The 24806-nt window shown below is 52.4% G+C and overlaps 8 protein-coding genes across 8 annotated transcripts; 3 read left to right on the top strand and 5 right to left on the bottom strand.

Moving 5' to 3' along the window:
- Window positions 1-269: 269 nt before the first annotated feature.
- Window positions 270-2414, top strand: BO86DRAFT_312029 (glycerol-3-phosphate acyltransferase Sct1; the record flags this gene model as incomplete). Its single annotated transcript, XM_025667936.1, has 1 exon — window positions 270-2414. The coding sequence occupies one exon, from the start codon at window positions 270-272 to the stop codon at window positions 2412-2414; it is 2145 nt and encodes a 714-aa protein (XP_025528200.1).
- Window positions 2415-3274: 860 nt separating this feature from the next.
- Window positions 3275-4517, bottom strand: BO86DRAFT_389014 (Metallo-dependent hydrolase). The gene has a single exon (XM_025672015.1). It carries the CDS (start codon window positions 4462-4464, stop codon window positions 3523-3525), a length of 942 nt encoding a protein of 313 aa, XP_025528199.1. The 5' UTR covers window positions 4465-4517; the 3' UTR covers window positions 3275-3522.
- A 2320-nt stretch (window positions 4518-6837) lies between these two features.
- On the bottom strand, window positions 6838-8496 carry BO86DRAFT_361686 (thiamine pyrophosphate-dependent dehydrogenase E1 component subunit alpha). The gene is made up of 5 exons (XM_025669874.1): window positions 8348-8496; window positions 8094-8281; window positions 7979-8040; window positions 7704-7913; window positions 6838-7648 (listed from the first exon to the last, which is right to left on the bottom strand). Exons 1-5 carry the CDS (start codon window positions 8449-8451, stop codon window positions 6881-6883), a joined length of 1332 nt encoding a protein of 443 aa, XP_025528198.1. The 5' UTR covers window positions 8452-8496; the 3' UTR covers window positions 6838-6880.
- Window positions 8497-10228: 1732 nt separating this feature from the next.
- Window positions 10229-13056, top strand: fluG (extracellular developmental signal biosynthesis protein FluG; the record flags this gene model as incomplete). Its single annotated transcript, XM_025675650.1, has 3 exons — window positions 10229-11362; window positions 11415-12660; window positions 12733-13056. 3 exons carry the CDS (start codon window positions 10229-10231, stop codon window positions 12960-12962), a joined length of 2610 nt encoding a protein of 869 aa, XP_025528197.1. The 3' UTR covers window positions 12963-13056.
- A 300-nt stretch (window positions 13057-13356) lies between these two features.
- On the bottom strand, window positions 13357-15489 carry BO86DRAFT_409614 (uncharacterized protein). Its single transcript, XM_025674430.1, has 4 exons — window positions 15210-15489; window positions 15076-15156; window positions 13785-15014; window positions 13357-13731 (listed from the first exon to the last, which is right to left on the bottom strand). Exons 1-4 carry the CDS (start codon window positions 15387-15389, stop codon window positions 13525-13527), a joined length of 1698 nt encoding a protein of 565 aa, XP_025528196.1. The 5' UTR covers window positions 15390-15489; the 3' UTR covers window positions 13357-13524.
- Window positions 15490-15723: 234 nt separating this feature from the next.
- Window positions 15724-18268, top strand: BO86DRAFT_389009 (Leucine Rich Repeat domain protein). The gene is made up of 6 exons (XM_025672014.1): window positions 15724-15892; window positions 15951-16085; window positions 16150-16260; window positions 16327-16451; window positions 16509-17037; window positions 17114-18268. Exons 1-6 carry the CDS (start codon window positions 15791-15793, stop codon window positions 17792-17794), a joined length of 1683 nt encoding a protein of 560 aa, XP_025528195.1. The 5' UTR covers window positions 15724-15790; the 3' UTR covers window positions 17795-18268.
- Window positions 18257-20753, bottom strand: BO86DRAFT_389008 (flavin-containing monooxygenase). Its single transcript, XM_025672013.1, has 4 exons — window positions 20102-20753; window positions 20034-20044; window positions 19723-19981; window positions 18257-19668 (listed from the first exon to the last, which is right to left on the bottom strand). The coding sequence occupies exons 1-4, from the start codon at window positions 20387-20389 to the stop codon at window positions 18364-18366; spliced, it is 1863 nt and encodes a 620-aa protein (XP_025528194.1). The 5' UTR covers window positions 20390-20753; the 3' UTR covers window positions 18257-18363.
- Window positions 20754-20760: 7 nt separating this feature from the next.
- BO86DRAFT_389007 (ssDNA endodeoxyribonuclease RAD2) lies at window positions 20761-24622 on the bottom strand. Its single transcript, XM_025672012.1, has one exon. It carries the CDS (start codon window positions 24478-24480, stop codon window positions 20998-21000), a length of 3483 nt encoding a protein of 1160 aa, XP_025528193.1. The 5' UTR covers window positions 24481-24622; the 3' UTR covers window positions 20761-20997.
- Window positions 24623-24806: the final 184 nt, after the last annotated feature.

Raw genomic sequence — 24806 nt, 5'->3', positions numbered from 1 at the left:
GTCCGACTATCGCCTCATCCGCCCAGTCTGCGTGCTAGACGACTATCAACGCGCGCACGCGCTGGCTGTCCCCAGAAAGAAAACCGAAAACCCGCAGCAACGTCACCTCCCGTCACACTCACCGGCCGATAAAGCGTTTCAACCCCGCGGTCATGAGTTGAGGGATACAGTAACGAGGCACACCCCGCGGCAATATTGACGATATTTGCTTTTTCTCTACTCTTCTCTTTTCTCGGTCTCAACAAGTTCGAGTAACCCAAGACGCAGCCATGGCTCGGAGATATATGATCCCGTGGCTATATGACCTGGGGGTGTGGATTTTCACCCTCTGTCTGGACATTTTCTTCCGCGAGGTCTACTCTCGCGGTGCATGGCGGATCCCCAAGCGGGGCCCCGTCATCATTGTTGCCGCCCCCCATGCTAATCAATTTGTGGATTCGATCCTGCTGATGCGCATCATGAAGCACTATGCTGACCGTCGCATCTCGTTCCTGATCGCCGACAAGTCGATGCGTGAACCTTATATTGGGACTATGGCTGGATGTATGGGGGCGCTGCCCGTTGTGCGGTCGATGGATCATGTCAAGCCCGCAAAGGGTGAAATCTACCTCCCAGACCCGGAGAACGACCCCACATTGCTTAAGGGACGCGATTGTGATTTCACGAGTGAGCAGTTCATGGTGGGCGGGACTATTATTCTCCCCCGTGTAGGCAAGTCGAGTCCCGAGCAACAGGCAATTGAGGAGATCATAGATGCGAACACGATCCGACTGCGCAAGCCGTTCAAGACGTTCGAGAAGGACCACCCTCTTTATGATGCTCTGCGTAAGGGAACCAAATTCAAGATCGCTCCCCACATCAACCAGAGCAAAATGTTTGATGCGGTGTACCGCGAACTGATTGCTGGTGGCTGCATCGGTATCTTCCCCGAAGGTGGCAGTCACGATCGCCCCAGCCTTCTCCCATTGAAGGCTGGTGTGGCTATTATCGCTCTGGGCACACTGGCGCTGGATCCCAACTGCGGGCTGTCCATCATCCCGTGTGGTATGAACTACTTCCATCCGAACAAGTTCCGTTCTCGTGCCGTGGTGGAATTCGGAAACCCCGTTCAGGTGCACCCGGATCAGATTGAAGCGTTCAAGGCTGGCGGAAACTCCAAGCGGAACGCGGTGGGCTCTCTCTTGGAAACGATCACAGAGGCATTGACTACCGTGACCCAACAAGCTCCTGATCATGAGACATTGATGGTCATTCAGGCCACTCGTCGACTGTACAAACCGCTCAGAATGAAGTTGCCCCTTCCGGTCGTAATCGAGCTCAACAGACGTCTCCTCAAAGGCTACACCCAATTCAAAGACGAACCTAAGGTACTTCAGCTCAAGAAAGCCATCTCTGACTACAACCGCCGACTTCGTGCTGTGGGAATTCGCGACCACCAAGTTGAATGGGGCGACGTCAAGCACCGCCCCTGGTGGCTGGTTCTGGGCACCTTGCTCTACCGTGTCGGCGAACTTCTGACCCTGGCCGTTGGCACTCTACCCTCCGTCGCCCTCTTCTGGCCCGTCTTCGTCACCGCCAAGGTTGTCTCGGTGAAAAAGCAACGTGCTGCGCTAGCCAATTCGGTCGTGAAACTCGAGGGCCGTGACGTCGTCGGCAGTTGGAAGATCTTGGTCGCCATGGGTCTCGCTCCAGCGCTTTACACTTGGTACACCGTTATTGTGACCATCTGGCTACACTACTGCCGCCATGATGGATTCTACGCTTCTGTCGTCCCGTGGTGGATTAACGCCCGGACTTACATTTCCGACTCAATTCCGCTGGCACTCTTTTCCATCTTCTTCTTCGGCCTCATGATCTCTGTCTCCTTCGCCGGACTCCGCATTGGCGAGATCGGCATTGACGTCCTTAAGTCTCTGCCCCCTCTCCTCGTCGCCCTCGACCCTCGCTCCGCCAGCTCACTTGCCAAACTTCGCGCCGAGCGTCAAGCTCTCTCTGCCAAAGTTGTCGACGTAATCGACAACTTTGCCCCTGAAATCTTCCCGGACTTCGAATCTGAGAAACTAATCGACCATGAACATCCCGGAGACGATACCTACCAGTCTCGCCTCAAGAGTATGCCCCCCAGTGAGCCCGAGAGCCGCAATCGCAGCGCCAGCCGCAACGGACGCAGCCGCTCCCGCAGCGCTGGGTTCAATCTGTACGAGACCTTCCTCAAGCCCCTCAGTATCAAGTCCAAGGATGACCTCGGCGAGGTCAACCGCCGCATTCGGGACTCGATGCAGGAACGCGGGCGCCAACGAGTTCGCGAGGAGTACGACCAAGACGGGGACGAAGAAGTGGTGTCCTTGGACGGGTCGGCCAGTGTTGGTAGTGGCGATGTAGTCGTCGTGGAAGAGATGAAGAAAACGAAATGATTTAATGGCGTGTGTTTTGGGTGGCGACCATGATGTTGAGGCTGGCTATATGGGTATTTCTTTCACACTCCAAAGGGCTGTGACTACGCGCCAGCTGAGAGTGTAATATGGCAGCAATTTCTTTCGAGTCGTTGCCCTGCCCCGGACTGAGAAGTCATGTTGTGGTCGTTGTTGCTGCTGTTGTGAATGTCGATACCCTCCCTCCATTGTGCTTTTTATGTTCACTTTTGCCATGACCTTTTTGTTCTATCAGGCTTCCTCCGTGATTTATGCATATCTCATGTCTCCATCCTGTTGCGTTCTGCGATAGCTGATGCATTGTGTTTCTGCGTTTGATATGGGAAGAAAAAGCAGTGAATAAACAGTATCATGAAATCTTAATTCAATCCTCCAAGTGGTTGAATCCAATAGAGACTCGGTATAAATCCACCGTCTACCAATCTATACACAGGCGTGTGGTGCTTAGGGTAGTAGGACTGGACTGTACATACAGGGTGTATACAGGCTGTGCGAATAACAAAACCCAATCAATGAGGCAAGCAACATTTAAAACGATTGCAGAAAAGTAGATTACTGTGTTGGTAGTAATGCTGGAAGGGAAGACCCTGTAACCCGCCAAGGCGGGATGGCGCCATAGAGCGGTGACCAGGGGATGATGATGGATGCCTGACAGGCTTAGTTGCCAGGCCACGAAGGGGTGGGGAGGGGAGGTGGCTTTGCTTTTCATCCTCTTCTCCACACGAAACTCCAATCTTCTTTGACTTCGCCGAACTTTCATTATCTGGTTCGCAAAAACTTGATTTCCAACGCAGAAAAGGCTTTGACAAGGGGAGAGGCACACTGGTATGTATGAAGGTATGTGCATGTATTCATTATCTAAATGACTAGGTACTCCTGAGCTGTTTATGAGAAACAATGCTGATGATATGCTTTGCTCGCTGGATTTAGATTTATGTCATGATTAAGAGGTATCGTCATTAGCGGGTATTGTGCTAGGGGGACTGGAGTTGCACAGCAACTCGAAAGGGTTGGTTTGAGGTATGGTCGAGACGAACTCGAACCCGAACTCGAACATGTGACTCCGTTCCGAGTCTCGAAGGACAAGAGATCAAACACGCTTGTCGAGCAGAAGACCTCCAGTGGGGGTTTTGCTGGCGAATCCAGCTTCACGGTTGAAGACCTTCTCACCACGCAGCCAGGTCTCGCGGACCATGCCGCGAAGCGTGCGGCCTTGGTAAGGGGAGCACTTGTTCCGGAAGAGCATGGTGCTGGGCTCGACGACCCATTCGGTGGTATCGTCAAAGACACAGATGTCCGCGTCGTGACCGGGAACAAGATCGCCCTTCTGGTTCTGTAGGCCCACCTGACGGGCCGTGTTGGTGCAGCAGAGGCGCACGATGTCCTGGAGAGCTTGCTGGGTCATGGTCTCGTCGGTGCTGGTGGCGAGGCCTTTGCGGCGACTGATCTCGGTCCACAGAATAGGAAGACCCAGGCCAACAGATGAGATGCCACCCCATGCCGAAAAGAAACTGCCTTCGTTGGTGGCGGGACTTTCAGATGTGCAGCCGCCAGGCACGTCAGCTGGGAGAAGTTTCAAGTCGGGTGTGCAAGGCGAGTGATCCGACACAATGGTCTTGATGACACCGTCATCGGCGTGACGGTCGACCTCTTCCCAAAGGCGGTCCTGGTTGGACTGCGAACGGATAGGGGGGCAGCATTTGTGGCGGGTATCACCGTCACGGATCTCCTCAGCAGCCAGGGACAGATAGTGGAAGCATGTTTCGGCAGTAATGGGAACACCCTCCGCGCGAGCCTTGCGCAACAACGGAATCGCTTCCATTGCAGACAGGTGCACAATATGCAGAGGAAGCTTAGGAGCTAGATGGGACAAGGATAAGATCTCTTCAACAGCACGAGTCTCATAAGACGATGGACGAGATGCAAGGAAAGTGGAGTACGCCTCAACGGGCCCTTCCGGTGCAGGCTCCGTCTCTCCAGCCATTTCTGCATGGAACATCAGAGTTGTGGGCTCATCAGCTAATTCTGTCATAGCCTTTCGGATGTCATCCGAGGAGACGGCGGGGAACTCGTCAACCTACTTAAGGTTAGTATGGAGATACACTATCAGAGACTAAAGATGCAGGGGAACAGTCACCTACCCCACTATCGATAAGGAATCCTTTGAAGCCACGAACACCTTCATTCACCAGAGCCTTCAATTCACCGGCATTGCCAGGGATGATGCCGCCATAGAAGCCAACATCCACCCAGCACTTTCCATGAGCTGCACGGAGCTTCTCTTTGAAATTGGCTACTGTGGTGGTAGGCGGGATGGCGTTCAAGGGCATGTCAATGACCGTGGTGACACCACCAAAGGCAGCGGCCTGCGTGCCTGTATAGAAGCCTTCCCATTCGGTACGGCCGGGCTCATTGAGGTGGACATGGGCGTCAACCAACCCAGGCATTAGGACATGAGGGGAATAGTCCGTGTATGGAGTATCGGCAGGAAAGTCGGTTGCTGGGATCACGGAATCGAAAACCGCCGTGATCTTTCCACTGGTGCGGGAGATTACGATAGTGGCTGCCGTCAAACGCCCCGAAATGACGGCTCGCGAGGAGACAATCACTGTGATTGACGGTATTTGAACGGGCTCCATTTGTGGCTATGGACTGGGAGGACTCGAGTATGGAGAGAGGACAAGAGAGGAGAGGAGTCAAAAAGACAGAGCAGACAAAAGGTCGAGACAGACAGTCAGACTACTGAACACTGGACAAAGATAAGGAGAAGGAGGGCTGATAGGCCGATAAGGCGGAAATGGCGGTAGGCAAGGGATTCCTTTCTCTGATAAGGCAGGCAATGGGCGAGAAAACGATCGAGTCAGGCCCTCCGATAAGGGGTTGTTTAAGTATCCGACGTGATAAGCAGACATCGTTCCTCTTCGCCTCGCCGATTATCTAGTAGGCCAATCGTCCATAATACCGATCGAGTAACAGAAATCGGGGCCCACAGCAGTGACAGATCCACCGGGTCTTCCTCTCTTTGCCTCTCGTTTAACGGTTAAGCTCCAGACGATGGATTGGGTGAGTAAGAATATTCTGCATTTCACCGGAAAGGTGCAAGTTGATCATGAGCCTCCTTATCAGCTGCTCTCGTGACTTAAAGAAGTGCTTGTGTCGCATCGTGGAAGGTTTTCTTTCTTTCGTTCTCTTCGTCTTTGCGACCTCCCTTTCATTGTTGCTCCCGTCCAGGCGGCACACACTCGCGAAGGGGGGGCTGTGAAATGTCCGGGTCTGTGTGTTCTTCACCCATGGGTCGGATGTATCGGGCGCCTCCGGCATCCGCCATCGGGGGTCCCCTGGGGCGAGACAAAATTTCGACATTTTTCTGCCAAAGGAGATGCTCTTACTCGATCAAAACTCGGAGGGGTACCTGAATTTGACATTTCTCTTACTCGATCGAAATTCTCCCGCGGCCGCGGGATGGTTGAGCATTGACCCTCCTCTTCCCCTGTTGTTCCGGAGGTTTTGTGCGTGGCCTGGGCTAAGTGGATAAACATTGCCGGTCTCTCCAGACTCCAGAGAATCAAGAGAATCTAGACTGGGCGCGGATTGGAATTCTGGCACTTTTCCCATGAATTCTTGCCCGTCCGGTACTCCGTAAAGTGCGGGAAACAACGCAGAATTGACCGCCTTGAGACAGGATTCTGCCGGTCTGTTGTTGATTAGGTTTGGATAGCCACCACATACATCGTTATTCTGTCTTATGCTCAAAACTTGTCTCTGCTTGCCTTCCAGGGGGAGGCGAGGATGGTGATGGCATCTCATTATACTTCAATGAGGTCAAGTTGACTCGATCTTTGCCCGCAGGCGACTGCACCACGCCGATGACGGAAGATCAACAGGCGGTGTAGTGTAAGTCAGGCCTCAGTGCCGATATCGAAGCGTCCCATGGAATTGGGGCGAGACTCTGCTTCCCTAACAAGGGTAGTGCATGGCAGTAAGTATGAAGCGAAAGTCATGTGCAGAACATTGGACCCCCCTGTTTTCTTCTGCAGAAAGCCAAAATGAGATCAATTGCGTCGGCTATCCCGGCTATTGAGCGTGTGGTAGGAAGGAGGTCTCACAACTCGGAAATGGAAAAGCGGAGGGGGAGGAGAAGAGGGGAAAGGGAAAGAGAAATTGTGGACTCAGGCTGAACTCGACTCGATGATCGATGCTTGCCTAAAGAGGAAGTGAATTGCCTTTGTTAGGTCACGTGTCGTCGTAGTGTTGGCGCAGTGGTTGCGATCATGAGGCCTACTCGAATACGAGATATCCTAGTCCCGAGCATAGCTCTTCGCTGGTTCTGCGACACGACAGCCACTGCATGATGTTACAGGAATGCAGGTCTTGATCGTTTAGTTGTTTGATTGTTCGTCTAGATGTATAGTTATCACCTGATGCGCAAATCATCAATCAAACGCAGGTTACAGTCCATTGATCCCGTCCTTGAATTGACGAATATCATACTCCTCAGGGTATGTCTCCAGTATACGCTTAAGATCTTTCATCTGCTCTTGCGCCTCCTCCGTGACCTCCTCGTACACCCCCTCGAACGCAGACCGAAGTGGTGGTTTCAACTCACGCTCGGCCTCGCCAAACTCTTTCAGCACTGCTTTGCGAAGCTGATCGCGTGTGTCTCGCTCAATATCCTCGTTCCAGATCCCTTCATTCTCCAACCACTTCCGCAAACGGATAATCGGATTGTCGCGACGCTTCCAGTCCTCCACCTCAACGCGGGCTCGATAGGCAAAACTGTCATCACTGGTGCTATGGTGTGAGACGCGATAGCTCATCGCCTCAATGAGAACTGGCTTGCCGCCGTCAGTCAGAGCGATTCGCCGTGCCTCACGCATCGCTTCGTAGACAGCAAAAATGTCATTTCCATCAACCCGAATAGTATCAATTCCGTAACCAATTCCACGACTCGCGATGCCATCACCGCGATATTGCTCCAGGGTTGGCGTTGAGATGGCATATCCGTTATTGCGACAAATGAAGACTACGGGGCAGGATCGTGTCGCGGCGATGTTGAGACCTGCATGGAAATCGCCTTCGCTGGCAGCACCTTCACCGAAGTAGCAGGCTACGATTCGAGGTGGTATATCAGGGTTCTGGAGGGTTTGCAACTTCAAAGCATAGGCGGCGCCAGAGGCTTGTGGTATCTGAGTTGCAAGAGGTGACGAAATTGTGTGCTGTATCGATCAGCAATCATACATCAAAGCTCCCCACTCCGTACACGTCACTTACAGTTCTCGGATAGTTTTTGCCATAGTGAACGGGCATATTACGGCCTTGGCTATTATCGTGTTGATTGGCAAAGAGTTGGCTCATGAACTCTTTCATGGTGAATCCTCGCTGTTGGAAGACTCCGGTCTCACGATACTGAGCGAAAACCACGTCGTCGGGAGTCAATGCAGCAGCGGAGCCAACGCTGATACCCTCTTCTCCAGCAGAAACCTTTCCGAACCGTTAGATTCTCTCCGTAGCAAGTGCTCATAAGCTAGGTGGAGTGGGCTTATCACCATGTAAAAGCTCAATCGGCCTTGCCTCTGAGCCTCGAACATTATGACATCCATGACGCTCACTAGCCATGATCAGATGCTAAGTGGTCACCGAAGGGAACAGGTTCCCACCTACCCGTCATCATGTTCTTGTACCACTCCAGTATCTGTTCCTTCGGTATATCGAGGGGCTTGCGCCTCTTATCAACCAGGACTCCGTCGGAGTCCATAACTCGGTAGGTAGGGATGTTGGACACTTCGGTGGGGTTGATGAATTCCATATCGGTGGTGAATTTGCTATTGACAGCGCCTGGAAATCGGACTCTAAGATAATTTTTAGCGATCGAACTCAAGACTTTGCTGAAAGGAGAGCCTTGTGGAGCGCCATACCGGTCAGATCCCGGACGCTGCGATATAGAGCTACCCCATCGCTGAGATATCACCGGTAAACGTGCATAAAAGCGACTCAACGAACGAGGAATGCTGAGGACCATGATGTATCTCTATGCAGTGCTGAAATCGCACAATGATGCTGTGATAGAAAAAGAGATCCTCTGGCATGTACGGGCAGCTGCTATCTATCCAGTCTCCCTGGAATTCCTGGGGAATGCGGAGAAGGCGGTTGGCTTCGGCCTCGACGTCACATGGACACCGGGGATAGCCGCCGCAATCTGTGAGTTGAGTTTGCTTTGTTTGCGCAGATGACCTAATACTCATCGGTGATCGACCTGCAAGCACATGACCAGAAGTAAGATCTTCTTTTCGATATCATCATTGTCGTTTATCGATCCTCTCCGGTATTTGGATACTGTGTTGGTGATCCAGAAGGTTGACAACGGCTTCTGGGCTCGGTATGGGTCGGCCGAGACTAACGAGCTCGGTGAGCCTGTGAGGAGGGAGAGCTTGTTCCTTCGGCATGCCGATCCTCGGGCCGTGTTTCCGTGTGAGCCGTTGGTGTGAAAGCATGGACTTTTTCAACCCAGTGGACTCTATCTCAGCCATCACTATCGATTTTCAGGATACACACTACGTGTTTCTTTCACTCGTCAGACAAGAGATTTCACCAGATTGTGGCTGAGTTGCGAACGCACAGACTATACTCCAGTACAGCTCACTCAGGTCTGACAGCCCCGCTCGAGAGCTGTGTGAACTGTGAATGGCAGCTTCATGGCTTTCCTCCAGCTCTGTAGTCTTCCGAGACACTGACTGGAGCCCCATAGCACGTTTCAGCTCGGGCTATTGGGTGGCATAACCACTAAATCCCGGGTAATCATGCTATTTGGCCAGCGGACATACCCAGATGAGACAGTTCCTCTCTTCTTTTTGCTCGACTCCTCTCGTATCTCTGCTCGAGAGAATGACCAGTTAGTTAGGGAAACAGATTACATCGGGTGTAGTCGGCGCCATGCCTGCATCAAAGGCCCAGATCTCTTCGCTTAGAACAAGACCGTAACGCTAATGGCAGAGCTATGGCGTTTTCAAAGGCGTCGCATATACACCGGGATAGCACGGAGCGACTAATGATGACTCGGTTGCGCTGGACGGAAATACTCTTAGGAGTTGTGCACCGGAAGTTGGCACCAGAACCAACATCCGGTGACATGGACAGTGAAGTAGTTATTAGACCTATATACAATACAAGAGTAGATCGACTGGTGGAGCTATAGCTCCGCTGGTGGTCGTGGAAGATACCGGATTGCGTATGGTTGACGAGCAGAGGTCGTATAGATTTCCTACTTGCGCTTCAACCGAGGTATAAGGTTGATTGCCATTACGCGCGGAGATTACCTTTTTCACAACTCATCGTCGACAAAGATGCTGGATTTGAAGCTGTCGAAAAAGAAAGGGGACGGACATCATTCCGATGTCTCTTACTTGACTACGGAGCCTACCTGATATATTTTTTCACCGTAATCAATGCGAACGCTCGGTCGGCGGGAGCTGGCGAACTGCCTAAAAGGGTAATCATCGCCTTTCCCTCTTCCCATCCCTTGTCTTCCACTTTGTCGGAGTATCCTCTGACTACTTTCTATTTCTATCATCCACATCCACATCCACATCCATATTCTCCTGCTCAGCTCTTTACTCTGTCTCTCCAACTTTCATCATACCTCTTGCAAATATACTCATTAATAATCCTTTCCTTTCTTCTTTCCCCCTTCCTCTTATAGACGGTGCCCGCCTCCCTGTTTCAACCCTCCGGCTACTGCCGAGTGCCGCGCAGCCATTAGCGATTGATCGACCGAACGGGCCAACCAAATCCCATGCACCATGGATCCGCTTACCTCCCTCCGGCAGCTGGTCCAAACCCATCCTCTCATCGATAACCATGCTCATAATCTCCTCAACAAGTCCAATGCGTGCAATTATGCAAAGTACGCTTTCGAGCAGATCACCTCAGAAGCACAAGGCATTGCTTTAGAGAATGCGCCTCTTACGTTGCCGCTCCAACGGGCTGCTCATCAACTTGCAAGCCTGTATGACTGTCCCACTAATGATTGGGACAGCGTCAAGGCGGCTCGAGATAAATGGGTAGAGCGCGATTATGATGACTTGATCCGTCGCTGCCTCGAAGGAACGCATAGCCTTCTCCTGGATGATCTTCTGACTGACGAGGATATTGAGCCGTTTGACTGGCATGATCGCTTCACTGCAGCTCCGACTAAGCGAATTGTACGGATTGAGGTGGTGGCCGCCCAGGTCCTCGCCTCCATTCTCCCAGAAGGATACTTGGAGTCCCTGGATGACGTGACCAATTTGAGAGAGACCTTTGATCGATTCCGTGAAAGCTTTCATCAACATATCGAGAAGGCTATTGCAGACCCCGTTGTAGTGGGGTTCAAATCTGTCGTCTGCTATCGAACTGGCTTGAACGTTCAATCCGCTGATGACGAGGGTGATGACAGCCGTTTACTGCAGTCTTTTGCCCGAACAATCCAGCAAGGGAGTGGTTCCTCGTACCGTATCGAAGACAAGCCCTTGAACGACTGGGTGGTTCGGCAGACTCTGGACTTAGTCCAAGTCGCCCGTACCACAACACCTTCAGGCCCTAATAAACCACTGCAACTTCACACTGGACTGGGTGATAATGATATCAACTTGATCCTTTCAAACCCCGCCTACCTACAAGATCTAATTGCTCGATATCCCAAGGTGGACTTTGTTTTGTTACACTCTTCTTACCCCTACACCCGCGAGGCAGGTTACCTTGCATGCGTGTTCCCTAATGTCTATTTGGATCTAGGAGAAGTGTTTCCGATGGTGAGTCGGGATGCTCAAGAGTCTATAATCAGAGAGAGTTTGGAAATAGTGCCGACCAACCGGCTCCTGTGGAGCACTGACGGCCACTTTTATCCGGAGACGTACTGGCTTGCTAACAAGCAATTCCGCGATGCACTAGAGAAGGTTCGTACGAATTGCCTATGATTTATTGACGTTGTGAGCTTACCCATTTTAGGTTCTTGTGGACTATGTCCGTCAAGGTGATTTCGCCATTGACCAGGCTAAGGCCGCAGCCGCAGATATTCTTTTCCAGAACTCGAATCGCCTTTACATGTTGAACGAGACTGCAGCTTACGACGAGACACAGAAGCATTTGTCTCGGCCTTTACAGGGATCATCAAGCGATGAGTGGGAGTGCTTTGTACGAAACAATCCGGATGTGAAGTACATATGGCTGCAGTTCTTCGATTACACCGCGACGTTACGCCTACGCATTTTTCCGGTGCAGGAATTTACCAAGATCGTACGCAACCAACGTCGCATTGGAGTCTGTCTAGCCACTCAGCAGATGCTTCAGAACGACTCAGTATGCCCCGAAGGCTCTACAACTGGCCAGTTCTACATGCAGCCGGATTTATCTACACTTTCCCGCAATGTAGGGCTGGACTCCAAAAGTGCAACCGTTATGAGCTGGTGGTTTACAGAGGAAGGCACACCTTTGCCGGGATGCCCTCGAAGCCTTCTGCAAAATGTGACCGCCCAGCTGCAGATTGAACATGGTATTCAAGTCCTTTGCGGCTTTGAGATCGAAGTTGTGTTTATGAAATGCATTATAAACCCCGATACCAAAGAGGAGGAATTCGTTCCGTGTGTGAAAAATCATTCTTGGTCGCAAATGACCAGAGAGACCAGGCGCATGGTACCTTTACTCGAAGAGATTGCCGAGACTCTTGCGTCTATCGGCATTGACCTCCAACAATTCCACGCCGAATCCGCCCCAGGTCAATTTGAATTTGTCCTTCCGCCTGGGTCACCTGTGGCGGCGGTTGATACCCTTCTGAAAGCACGGCAGGTAGTAATTCAGGTTGCTGAACAACATGGTCTTCGCGCGACGTTGCATCCCCGTCCTTATCCTCATGCTGCTGGCACAGCTTCTCACGCGCACCTTTCTATCACCCCATCCACGAAGGAAGATAGCTTTCTTGCAGGTATTCTCCAACACTACCCAGCCCTGATGGCCGTTGCTCTCGCCGGAGAGGTTAGTTACGATCGGGTCTGCTCTGGTCTATGGGCCGGAAGCGAGTGGGTTACTTGGGGTACCCAGAACCGCGAGACCCCGATCCGAAAAATCTCCGCAGGGCACTGGGAGATTAAGACCTTGGACGGACTCGCAAATATGTATATAGCCATGTCGGCATTTTTGGCTGCGGGCTACCTTGGCTTGAAGAACAATGAACCGTTGACGGCTTCTGATTGTCCATGTGAGTATCTTGAATTGTGGCTCTCGCTGCCAGAATCTGCCTTTGCGTTTCACTCTTACTGACTTAGGACAGATGACGCTGCAACATTGGATGAAGCGGGCCGTCAATCTTATGGTATCACTACCCAACTGCCAAAGTCGCTTTCTCAGAGCCTTGATCATCTGGAAGCGGATACTGCGTTGCAGGACATTCTTGGTGCAACCCTAGTCGAGAACTACCTTCTCGTCAAACGCGCAGAGAAGAAGAAGTTGGATTCAATGGACGAAGATACACGGAGACAGTGGCTGTTGGAGCGATATTGATCCGAGCGGAGCGCATAATTAATTACATAGCGAAACGATTTTCCTGAGACGGCCAGTATATCTACTTCTTTTGAATGATGCCCGTTCGAGCTGGTAATTACAAAGGTGTCTGTTAGTGGACTCGAATAATAAATGAATTATGTTGATTCCGGCTTTCTGAAATTTGATACATAAGAATCACGGGGTTTCTTCCTAGTGCAAAAGGCCCTCCATCATACAGATGTGCCGCCTCATCCACTTCCAGGTTGAGCTAACTTCTTCCCATCCCAACCCAACAATTGCCTCTTGCATCACTTACAGACGAATCAAGAGGCGGAAGAATTACTACTACATCCTACACCAAAATGTCGCGGAATGCTTATGACATCGCAGGATTATTTGGATAATGTGAATTGACTAATTAGTATACTGCTCAGAAGACACCTGAGAATCATGACCTCGTATAGGGGCTCAGCGCTTGCGCACCGCGCACCAAAAAAGTAAACAAAGAATGATATACACTCAGACAGTAGACAGGGGTATCGAACAGTTTCATCATCGGACATTGCAGTCAGCCGTAAGCTCATCTCGAAGGCATTCCCAGCAGCTCTCCGAGTTCATCACTGGTCAGTGTGCTTCTGCGCCGGTCACGTTGCGCTTTGCTAGAACCCTTGAGATTCCGGCTGCGTTTGCGGCTCTCGTTCTCCTTACGTGTTTGCTCGGCAGCCCGAGCCTCGTTTTCTACTGCGGCTAGCTTCTGTGGCACACTCATTCGCGTTGGATTGGAGCTCTGGTTTTTGTGTTAGAATGATGTTTTCGATCACAGGCAAGACGCTGACTTACTTGAGGAGAAGCAACCTTAGACTCGGTCTTTTCCTTGGCTGTCCTGCGCGTCACCATCTTAGAGCGGTGAGCTTTTACTGGGGCGGTTTCATCTTCGGGTTGCGAGACAGTATTGGGTGAATTCTGAAGCCCGGGCGTGAATGAAACCTTTCGAGGCGATCGTCCTGTCATGATATTGTCGCTTTTCTCCTTCAAAGCTTTGTTGTTCTTCTTCACTTTGATTTCTCCTGACGGTGGCTTGATCTTTCGATCAGACAAGGCGCGATTAGTCTTGCTGGAGGCGGATGGTGCTTTTTTCTCCTCTTTTTCTTCTTCCTTAGCCGGCCGATCCTCGAGGACAGGTGACTGCATGGCCGCCTGATCGTTATCTTCTTCTTCTTCGTCTTGTCTCAGAGTTGCATCCAAGCGGAAATTGAGACTCATTCCCCGACGGAGCTCCTCCGCCTGCACTGAGTGTCCTCCATCAGCAATGCGCCTGTGCCACCCATCCATCATCGTCAGCGCCTGACTCCATCTGCCCTCCATCTTCTCCCAGCCTTCGCGGAGACGTTTTATTTCTTCGTCGCGCACTTCGACCTCCTCAAGCGGTACGAATGAAGGATTGGTGAGCAAAGTTCGGAGATGATCGAGTACGCGGTCCATCTGGGCGGATAGCTCGTCGCACGAGGCCGGAAGACTAGTGACCGAGCCATGGGACAACCTAGGAGCCCTGAGGCTCATCGTGCCGGCGAGACCGCCTTCCTCCTCCTCTGTAGACGACAAGCCCTGCAAATCCTTGAGAGTCTCGACTGTTTTTCGGGCTAGGTTGATAAGGGTGTCATTCTCGTCGCTCAAATTCTGGCAGAGCTCGGTCAAGAAGTCGTTGGTTTCTTGCTTCAGGCTATAACCGGGATCGCTCAGACCTTCGCCACCAGCGATAGATCTTGGACGCGGACGCTGGCCGGTGGTCGGGTTGATATTGATGGTTGTGACTGTCAGTCCATCCCTCCTTCCTCGTTGTCGCTCTGCCAGGTGCATCTTGAGCTTCTGCATCTCGGAGTCGCGCTTGCGAATGTCATTGGCGCATTGAGCTCTAACTTGCTGGATGGTGGCTCTCATTCGCTGCACTTGCTCCTTCAGTCCTCGGATAGTCGCCTCAGCCCCTGAAATGGTGGCCTTCAAGGATCGTTCTTGCGCCTCAGCCAAAGCCAACGATCGTGTGAGTTCGGATGCCTTCGCCTTGAACTTGTCCTGTTTCGAGTCATCAGCATCAAGCACATCCGGGGTCCGCTAAACGTATTATGTCTCGTACCAGTTCCGCAGTTCTCTGAGACTCCTCCGCTCGCAGAGTCCTGATCGTAGTTGCGAGGCTCTCGCGGTGTTCGGCTTCGCGCTGCAGGACTGTCAGCCAATTGCTAACCGGTGAGAGCCAGTCCAATCACATACATCTCTGCGCAGGACCAAGTCATTGACCAAATTGATGATCCTGCCCATGGTGGCTGCGGAGCCTCCATCTTCATCCTCGGGATTGGCGAATTCGATGGGGCGGCCGCTTTTCAACAGACCCCTGGCCAATAGTACATTGTTGATGTAGGTGGATGCAGCCTGCAGATTCTGTGGCTCCATGGCTTGCCAGCAAGCTTAGTGGCACGCAGGTGCTATGCAGAGAAAACTGCTCTGAACGAAGCTGAATCGAACCGTCGTCTTTTCTTTTGGTTTGCCCGACTGTTATTTTTCTGTCGCGGACGGAACCCCCCCAAAACAGGAAGAATGTAAACACCGTCCACCGCCCACCGCTCACCGCCCATCGTCCCATCGTCCCATCGTCCCACCGCCCCGGTGGGCCTCTCCGGCCGGCAATAACAGCCATTCCCGCAGCTCTGCTTACCTCAGCCACTTTACGTTAGTTATCGGGCGTTAACTTAGGTATCCCCACTTTCCTTATCGTGCGCGTCGTCCACGCGTTTTCCTTACTTTTCCCCAATTCGGCTTCTACTCTTCTATGTTGTCTCAAACGCCTGGCCATTATGACACTGGTCATTCGCAGCGAGGGAGACTCCCTGCAGCAGCGAGGACAGTTGCTCTTCAAGCAGGGTAACTATCAAGGTGCTCTGGATGCGTTCACCGAGGTACTGCTTGCCCTCCGCGGTTGGTAAGGTCAGGAAACTGACTGATCTGGCTCCATAGGCTCTCTCTTGTAAGAAGGCTGATGTGATGAGCATACTTGATAATCGAGCAGCTACATATATCAAGCTTGCCCAGTATGACCGCGCTCTGACCGATTCTCGAAACATGGTTCGGAAGGACACCAAGGACGGACGGGTATGCTCTGCCTCGTATCGCATTGACATTGCTGCCACCAAGTGCTAAGTCTGGGCTTCTAAAGGGTATTCTACGCTATGGTCAAGTCTTGCTCTTGACTGGTGATCGTGCCAAGGCCTTGAAAGCATACGGCTACGGGCTGAAGTCACTGTCCAGTGATAACCCGCGTCGCAAGGTACGTCAATACCCTGCCGTAGAAAGTAATCTACCCCAGGGGATGATGTGTACTCAAGTGGGTTAGCTTGTCCTCCAAATGTACTGCAAAGTGCGTGATGCTGCGGCAGTCAAACGTCTTGATCCTTTCAGTGTCCTGCCGCTCGAGGTAGCTATGATGGTCCTTCAACATCTGACTTTCCGGGAAATTGTGTAAGTGCAGTACAACTGTCTACTGTCATCGTTATCACTGACAGTCAACGCTTTAAGGATCTGTACTCGCGTGTCCAAAGGATGGCAACAATTTCTGTCATTGCAGGATCTGTGGATGCGTCTTGATCTTAGCGAAGCCCGTCGCAAAGCGACATCGCGCTCCATCCGAACATACATTCAGCGTTCGCGTGCCATGCTTACCCATGCTATGGTGACCAACATAGCGACTACTTCTCATGGCAAAGTGCTTGATTATCTCAGTAGATGTCCGAAGCTGGAGAGCCTGGAGATTGGCGATCCCATCCAGCGTCATGACGGACTATACGACCATTTTAAGAGCTGCAAACAATTGAAGACTCTGGTCATCGCTAAAGGAACACCTGTATCACAAGAGAACATCGCCAATTTCTTGACGAGCCTCACCAATCTTGAGCGCCTAGAGATCCATAATGCGCAGCCTTCACCTGAGACCAAAGTCCGCTGGCCCGCCCATCTCCCAAACCTACGGAGCATTACCCTCGCTACTGAAGGAGCAGCCGTGCCACCACCAGGTCGCGTAGCTGCCCTCTATCTCCCGGCTGCAACGGTATGTATCGCATAATCGTAAACTTCCTGTTCCTGCTTATTAAGTCTCCAGCATTGGACCAGGCTAACCCTGACAGGCATCGCAACCCTGCACAATGCCCAACCTCGAAGAAATCCGGATCGACTCGTACCCCAAAATCTGGTCCCCATACACGCTATCATTCGACCCCAACCAATTCCCCAAACTACGAAAACTAGAACTAAAAGGCGTCTTCATCGGAAATTTCGCATTACCCCCCACCCTCGAGCACCTCAGCATCCACGCAGGCACCTGCCCGCTTGGCCAAGTGTTCCCTTTCCCCTTCGACCAATCTCCACACCTCCAACACCTGCACACCCTCATCCTCCGCGACCTCGACTGGGTCACCCACAACACACTCCGTAAATTCCTCGTCACCGCCGAGGCGCCGATCCGGAAGCTCGTCGTGGCCAGCTGCCCGAGGCTCGATCATGCGCAGCTGGAGCGCATCTTCACCGAACATCCCGTGGACCTGACCGAGCTCGGGATCTGTGCTCTGCGCGGCGCCACTGACATGAGCGTAAAAGCGCTGGTTCGGCATCTGCCACATCTGTACGCTTTGGACGTCTCGGCCACCGATGTCACCGGGCGTCTGGTCAGGACGTTCGCCGATCCGGCGTCGTCGTCCTCGGAGGTTTTGCCGCGACTGAAGTACCTGAACGTTGCGTACTGCGAACATGTTCTGTATGAAGCCGTCGCGTATGGTCGCGCGCACAATATCAATGTCGTTACGCGCTGAGCTAGTCATGAAGATCAAATGCCAGACAAGAACTGCTGGCTCAGTTCGTTGACCTCGTTCGTTGGCCTCGGTAAACGTTTGTCCTTATACTGCAGCGACTTGTCTTCCGCTGTTGGGCATCAGCTTGGCTTAAGGGACTCTCTTAGTCAACATATCAATCAACCATTATTCGAGCTGGACAAAGGACGCACTGCCTAGAACTTCTTTCATAATAATTCGGTTAAAGCCCGCACAATAGCCACCAGCGCAATACACCACCAGCACTGTGCCACCAAGTACCAGGAAGGGCGATTTCTCAGGAGAAAACGTCCTAAACCCAGCGCCACGATCCCGACTCGATCAACGGAAACAAATGTTATGTTTTTCTGTGAATGTGTCTATTGAGGACCATTTGAAATCTAACTTCAATTGTTGTTTGAGTTTGCCTCCCAAGAAGGAGTCTTATCTAAATCATCTACATACCACAGCCGGATGATATCTATGCCAGAAATTGATGAGTTCACGTGTGTCCGGTAGATCTCTATCCACTTCTAGAGCTATAAACTCCCCCCAACCTACATCGAAGTCCTCTAAGCATCCCACCAGCCCTCCAGATATGTCCGTAAGTCAATCGTATCCGGCCTGTTCAGATGCGGCGTCAAGTCGGCCCCCGTCTCGAGTTCCCTCTGCGTCCACCCATTCCCGAAGTAGGCGAACCGATTTCCGCTCGGGTTGGTGTAGGTGTACTCCCAATCTTCCCACCGAGGATCCCGCCGCAGGTAGTTCAAATGCGACGCGCTGCCGGGAAACAAGCCATGGATGCGGCCACCCGGCCGACCGCCGTTATACCACGAGCGACAGTTCTTCTGTCCGGGGGTCGAGTCATCGTTGCCCGTCCACACCGTGCGCGGATAGAAGGTATCACAGTACTCGACAAAGTCATCCGTGGCCGCCTTCGACGGCGCCAGAGACTTGATGCCCTGCGCGCGGAGCTTGCGCAGCAGCTTGGCGATGTACGTGATCTGGTTCTCCAGGCAGTTCGGCACGCTGCCCCCCTGGCCGGTGGAATGGGGGCCACCAATCCACAGCAGGTTCGGGAATCCCGGGGTGGCCATGCCGAGGTAGTTGTAGGGGAAGCCGTACAGGCCGTCGTGCGCCCATGCTTCCTTCAGGTCGACGTTGTTGGCGATGATCGAGAACGGGGGCGCGTGATCCACGTTCGCCCCCGTCGCGCAGATGACGATGTCCACGGGCCGCTCGACCCCGTCGGTGGTGACGATGCCTGTCGGCGTGAACCGCTGGATGGGCGTCTGGATGTAGCTGACGTTCTCTTGGCCCAGGGCCTCGAGGTAGCCTGGTCCCGGCGTGGGGCGACGGCAGTTGGGCGGGAAGTCGGGGATGATCTTGTCGGCTAGGGTGGAGTCCTTCCCAATGCGTGAAAGCATCAATGTGGTCCATTTCTCGCGGAGCTCCTGGTTCTCCGGTGTGTTCTTGAAGACCGCTCCGAAGCGTGAGAAGTAGCCTTCTTCCACGCTTTTGCGATATTGGAGATAGGTGTCGGGGTCCTTGAACGATTCCAGTTGTGCTTCGGAGAAGAGGTTGGGCTCGAGGCGACGAACCCCTGTCGTGCCGAAGGAATCGGCGACCCATGTGCGATTGCGCGCGTAGTGGTCTACGTGTTGTGCGATGGGTTGGATGGAGGGTAGGACCTGCAGACCTGAAGCTCCGTTTCCGATAAGGGCAACTCGTTTTCCCTGTAGATCGACCTCGTGGTTCCAGTTTGAGGAGTGAAAGAGAGTGCCTTCGTATGTGTCGATGCCCTCGTAGTCAGGCAGCTTCCACGCGTTGAAGTGGCCGATGGCGTTGATCAGCACATCGAGCTCTTCGTCGTAGCGCTACTAGCGACATTAGAATCTGCCTTTTTGCGATGGAAAGTAGATAAAGCATACCCTAGGGTTCTGCTGATCCTTCAGATCTTGAATTGTCACCAGCCATTTCCCCTTCTCGGGCTGCCAGACCGCACGCTCGATCTTCTGCTGCAGGCGCAGATACTTGTAGACGTCATATTTCCTAGCGAGACCTTGCCAATACGATCTGATCTCCGCTCCTTGTGCAAACTCTTCCGTCCATTGTGTGTTTGGAGAAAAGCCGGACTGATATACGTGCGCGGGAATGTCGCAACGAACCCCGGGATATGTATTTTCAAACCTAATCTATTAGCAACAGCGATCAAGGAATGATAAACCTCGAGGAAACCTACCATGTACCTCCCTGTCACCGATCGCGTTATTAGACTTCCCGGATGAGTTGGTAGGAAAGGTGACTTACCACATCAGCATTCTTCTCATAGATCCGCAAATCTACTCCGGGGACCTTCGCTGGAAAAAGAATCCCCGCTGTAATACCGGCAAGGCCGGCTCCAATCACGCCAACTTTGATCGGTCGGACTTGGTCAATTGGATGCTCTTCTATCTCGAAGGCTGGGCGTTGGAGATCGTCGGCCTTGGTGGTTTCCACTGCTTGAGTGAGAGCTTCCTTTGCCGGCAGAGCGCCATCGTGGCCATTCCGTATCGGCAGTTCGGTATGAATGGCTTGGGGACCTTTGACTGCTGCCATACTTCTATAGGATATATGGTTGTAGTGAATAGTTGGGGGTAAACTGGGACTGTGGTCGACCCCTCCGTTGATATAATGGCCTCGTAGACAGTGAGGGGAGGGGGAGGGGGAGGGGTAGAGCCGGCAGTGGACCATGGATACCGCCGCGGCTACCTCAATCTGCACGCCATTTGCACCATTTCTGAGGTCACGTAGATTGCCTGCAGGCCAGCCATTCAACTTCAACATTCTCCCGGGATCGCATCATCGCAGATGGCGATGGTGTGACATCGAAACCGATGCGCCCGCATACTTGATAGTTAGAAGAGCGCAAGAAGAATAAGAGTAGGTATCATTTCAGATAAAGGTTCAAAACCGAAGCACACCTCCTGGGAGAGTATGTACCTGGAAGAAAGGAAAGAAAGAAAGAAGCGAGGATCGATGATCGATGATCGATGATCGGTGTATAAGTGTTGCAAACGCTGCAAACCCCCAGAGTGCCGGACCTCAAAAGTAGCAGCACCAGGCAGCAAGGCATTAATCACATTTATTTCTTGAAGATATACAAATTCATACGGAGTCCATTTCAGTCCACAGGATCGACCGCCTCCCCAGAATTGAGCTACACACTAATTAGCCCCACGGCGGGTTTTCCTCTTCTTAGTGGTCTGAGCCTTATCAGCCACCTGCTCCGGATCCACAGCACGTGCTTTGCGCGCACCCCGTTTGGTGCCCGCTTCTTTGGCAGACGAGAGCTGGTTCTCGGGCGAGACATCAGCAGTGGGAGCACCCTCCCCGTCGGAGGGGTGGGGTGCAGCAGCAGTCCCAGCCTGCTGTTGAAGGCGACGGAAGGCCTTCTCCATTCGACTCTGGCCGCCCGTACGGACACGAGGAGCGAACGCGCCCGCACCCTGCGGTCCGGTAAAGAAGTTGGTGATATTTGATTGAGTGCCTTCCTGCTCTCTGCGGTTCATGTCACGGATGACAGGCACGAGAATCTCATCCGTCCGCTCTTGGCTCCAGCCAACGGTCGACATCAAGAAGTTGCGTAAGCCGTGCAGGTCAGGCACGCCCCATTGGAAAGGTGAAGGGTCGGAGTCCACCTCAGGCTCAAGGTAAGCGATATCTACCCGGGGATCAGGAAAGGATGGCGGCAAAAATAACTTCGCAGCCTGTTTCTTGAACCTTTTGTAAAAGGCAGCATGCTCGCTGTCGCTCATATTGACCCCCGTCTGCACTCGTGTCCACCAATCGCTGAACTCTTCCAAGTCGGCAAATTCTGTGAGAATCTCCAATGCGGTCACAGGGCCGATTCCGGGGATGCCTTCCGTATAATCGCTGCCCAATAGATGGGCCAGTCTGATCAGCTTGGTGCGATGGAGGGCATATTCCTTCTCCAGGTCAGAAGACAGGTAGCATTCGACGAACTTGCCCTGATTGAACATATTCTTGTATATCCGTGTGCCACCGAATAAGAAGCAATCGCTATCATCAGTGATAATGCCATCAACGAGCCCTAAAGAAACTAACTCCGCACACTGGGCCTCAGCTTCCATGGGCGCGGTAACATACGGCAAACCGAAGAGCGACAGCAGCTGCTGACACTCCGTGATCATGACCTGTGACACCTCATCGGCATCTCGACGATCCTTCTTCTGCTGGAATCGTAATTGCTTCAGTTCCTGCTCATAGTCGAATGCACTTGCAGAATTCGTCTCAGAGTTCAGTGCGGCAGCAAATCGGACATGCTCTTCGCCTTCAGCTGCAAGCTGCTGCATTAGATCCTCGTCTTCAGAATCAGAAAAATCTTCCTGTTCAATGCTGTCCCCTGTGTCAACAAGCTCAAAAACTGGCGCATCTTCTGCGATAGTCTTGGTATTATCAGCTATGTCTCCAGTTGTTGTCACAACGTCCTCGAAATCATCTTGCGCTACATGCATAGCATCGTCAGGCATGCCAGTATGCGGCATGGCAACATCCTCGAACTCAGGAGTTGGAGATGATTCGGACCGTGCAATATCGGGATTTTCAGTAGTGTCGGCTATATTGCCATTGGATAAAGTTGGTCCAAGTTCATTAAGTGATCCGAATTCCTTTGGAATGTCATTAGGGTATGTCTCAGGTGGAGAATGTTCACTAGACTTCTCAGAGCCGGGCGCCTCCACAGTAGTTAGTGTGGTGTGTATCGTCGGGGCATTAGTAGGAATAGGTAAGCTCTCTTCCCCTTCAGACTCGGAGTCAACATTGATGACCTCTTTTCTGCCCGTGGGCTCACGATGAGGGTATTTGTGGTTTGCTGCCTCATCCCGTACGAAAAGTGCGCCCGAGTCGTGCTTCTCATCACGAGGCTCCCTAGCTGGTCGAGACTCGACCTCGTCAGCGATGAAATCAGCATTATGATCATCGCGGGATGCCGCTGAGAACCACGGTGGCAGAGGCAAAGCCTCCTTCTTGGGCTTCGTCGCCTCTGCTTCATCCTTAGCTTGGTCTTTCTGGATTTCCTGCTCTTTTCGTGGCTCATGGACCTTGTTCGGCTTCATAAGCTGCATTGACTCAAAGGGCAAAGGACCATCAAAAGGATTTTCCACACGAGTAGGAGGAGCGGTTTTTTGGGTCCTCTTAGACTGAGCTAGAGCAGCCGCAAAATCAAAGTCATCTTCACTTTCATCCATGAAATCCGCGGGCTCGTCCCTCGGCTGGGGTAAGGAAACTTCACTCCGGTTCAGTTGAATTTCTGGCATGTCTTTGTCGACTTGGTTGTGGGTCGGGGATTCCAGAGACATTTGTATAGCGCGCTGGAGCTCCTCATCGTTATCTTCGGAATCATGACATATGTCGTCGCCATTAGTCAAACCATGGTTTGAAAAGCTCGTACGTCGGTCGTTGCGAACAAATAAAGAGTCGTCGTCCATGTTATCCGAGGGCCTTCTGCGCTCTACATCTCCATGCATCTGGTTCATGATCGACTCGTCGAAAGCGCCTTCTCGCAGGAAAGGAAGTTTAGGGAGCCGGTTGAGGCCTTCAATGGGGACATCTTCAAAACCGCCGTCGCTGTCATCTGAAAACTCCTCCTTCGGGGCTACCACCTGATGCTGGCCATACTCGTCAACATCGATTGGCCTGTCCTCTTGGCCTTCCTTATTTCCCACGACACCCAGAACCCAGCCCCCCTCGATAGTGTTGTCCTTGACCAGAACATACTCCTTGCCTCTCTCACCAGCTATTCTCTGCCCAGATTTGTAGAATGCCTCCTCCCCATTCATGCCATTGATATTCATTAAGCGTTGCGTAAGATCGTTTCTTTCCTTGACACGCTCGATCTGGAACTTCGAAAAAGCCATACGGTCAGGGAACATGGTGTCTAGTTGCTCCTTCGAGTAACCCATACGCAGGCGACTTCGGAGTCGGGCCGCATTGAGGATGTTGTACCGATCTGTAGCCGGAAGGCTGACGAAAAAGGGACTATCGAAGTCTATCTTGGAGAAGTCATATAAATTAATGTCCTCACCCTGGTGAAATTGCCGGGCATACTCCTCGAGTTCTTCGCGAGACATGATGCGGGGATCGTTGGGCGCCCCCATCTCCGCGAGGGAGACTTGCAAGTCGGGTAAATGGTAGGCATCCTTCTTCCTGAAGGAGCTCGTCTGGTGTTTTTCCTTTTCTGTCATGAAGGCATCGTCGACATATACAGGGTTGTCTGGCACCGCCTCCTCCTGGTCCGCGACCCGTTTCTGGCGGCTCGCTGCTGCCGCTTCTTCGGCCGATCTCTGCAACTGCACTGCCAGCAGTTTCCCTGCCGTTCGGACTGCATCTTCGCGGCGGCCCTCTCGGCGTTTCTTTCGGTTATTGATGGTCTGTCGCTTGAGAATCGGGGCGCCGCCGTCGAAGACGAACACCGGTTTGATCCCGAAGTATAGCAACTTGCATATCCGGCGGAAGAAGCCAACGATGTGCGAGTTGCGCAGAGCATTTCCCTCTTTGTCGCGGACAGCCTTCAAGAACTGGTAGATCCAAATAGATGCATCTACTGCGAGACGCTTCTTGTTGAGCGTTTCTAACTTGATGGGCCGTGCACATGGCTGCACGACTGTCCACAGTCCATGAACACCCATGCTGCCGGGTCAATTCCCGGTTTATAGCGAATGTCAACTGCAACCATACAACATCTGGACGGCGCGAAAATGGCTGGAAATAATCTAGGTCGTGTTACCGACTCTACCGACCGGAGTCAATCGCTTGTGAGGTACCTGATAAGGAAAGAGGGATGCTTCTCGCGAGAGGATCCCCGCGACGCCACTCTCGCAGGCAGACGGCGCGCGCGATCACGTGGGCTTAATTGCAACCTATGACGGCATAGATCATGTGACTGCCACCTCTGGCCCCCACTCAGTCACGTGATGGTCTGGACCGGCTCCGGCGTTGATGCCTTGGTGCCTGT

Source organism: Aspergillus japonicus (assembly GCF_003184785.1).
Source record: "Aspergillus japonicus CBS 114.51 unplaced genomic scaffold BO86scaffold_21, whole genome shotgun sequence".
Classification (NCBI taxonomy): Eukaryota; Fungi; Ascomycota; class Eurotiomycetes; order Eurotiales; family Aspergillaceae; genus Aspergillus; species Aspergillus japonicus.
Note: the sequence above shows the minus strand (reverse complement) of the source record. Positions and strands in the feature narration are given on the sequence as shown.

Bases quoted from the DNA above. Each gene is read 5' to 3' on its own strand.
- BO86DRAFT_389014 (XM_025672015.1), bottom strand. From the start codon at position 4,464: ATGACAGAATTAGCTGATGAGCCCACAACTCTGATGTTCCATGCAGAA.
- BO86DRAFT_361686 (XM_025669874.1), bottom strand. From the start codon at position 8,451: ATGGTCCTCAGCATTCCTCGTTCGTTGAGTCGCTTTTATGCACGTTTA. The intron at 8,041-8,093 runs GTAGGTGGGAAC...GATCATGGCTAG, and splicing joins GTACAAGAACATGATGACGG to TGAGCGTCATGGATGTCATA. The intron at 7,649-7,703 runs GTAAGTGACGTG...TGATCGATACAG, and splicing joins GCAAAAACTATCCGAGAACT to CACACAATTTCGTCACCTCT.
- BO86DRAFT_409614 (XM_025674430.1), bottom strand. From the start codon at position 15,389: ATGGAGCCACAGAATCTGCAGGCTGCATCCACCTACATCAACAATGTA. The intron at 15,157-15,209 runs GTATGTGATTGG...ACAGTCCTGCAG, and splicing joins ACTTGGTCCTGCGCAGAGAT to CGCGAAGCCGAACACCGCGA. The intron at 13,732-13,784 runs GTAAGTCAGCGT...CACAAAAACCAG, and splicing joins CTAAGGTTGCTTCTCCTCAA to AGCTCCAATCCAACGCGAAT.
- BO86DRAFT_389009 (XM_025672014.1), top strand. From the start codon at position 15,791: ATGACACTGGTCATTCGCAGCGAGGGAGACTCCCTGCAGCAGCGAGGA. The intron at 16,086-16,149 runs GTATGCTCTGCC...GGGCTTCTAAAG, and splicing joins AGGACACCAAGGACGGACGG to GGTATTCTACGCTATGGTCA. The intron at 16,452-16,508 runs GTAAGTGCAGTA...CAACGCTTTAAG, and splicing joins CTGACTTTCCGGGAAATTGT to GATCTGTACTCGCGTGTCCA.
- BO86DRAFT_389008 (XM_025672013.1), bottom strand. From the start codon at position 20,389: ATGGCAGCAGTCAAAGGTCCCCAAGCCATTCATACCGAACTGCCGATA. The intron at 19,669-19,722 runs GTATGCTTTATC...TGTCGCTAGTAG, and splicing joins AGGATCAGCAGAACCCTAGG to CGCTACGACGAAGAGCTCGA.
- BO86DRAFT_389007 (XM_025672012.1), bottom strand. From the start codon at position 24,480: ATGGGTGTTCATGGACTGTGGACAGTCGTGCAGCCATGTGCACGGCCC.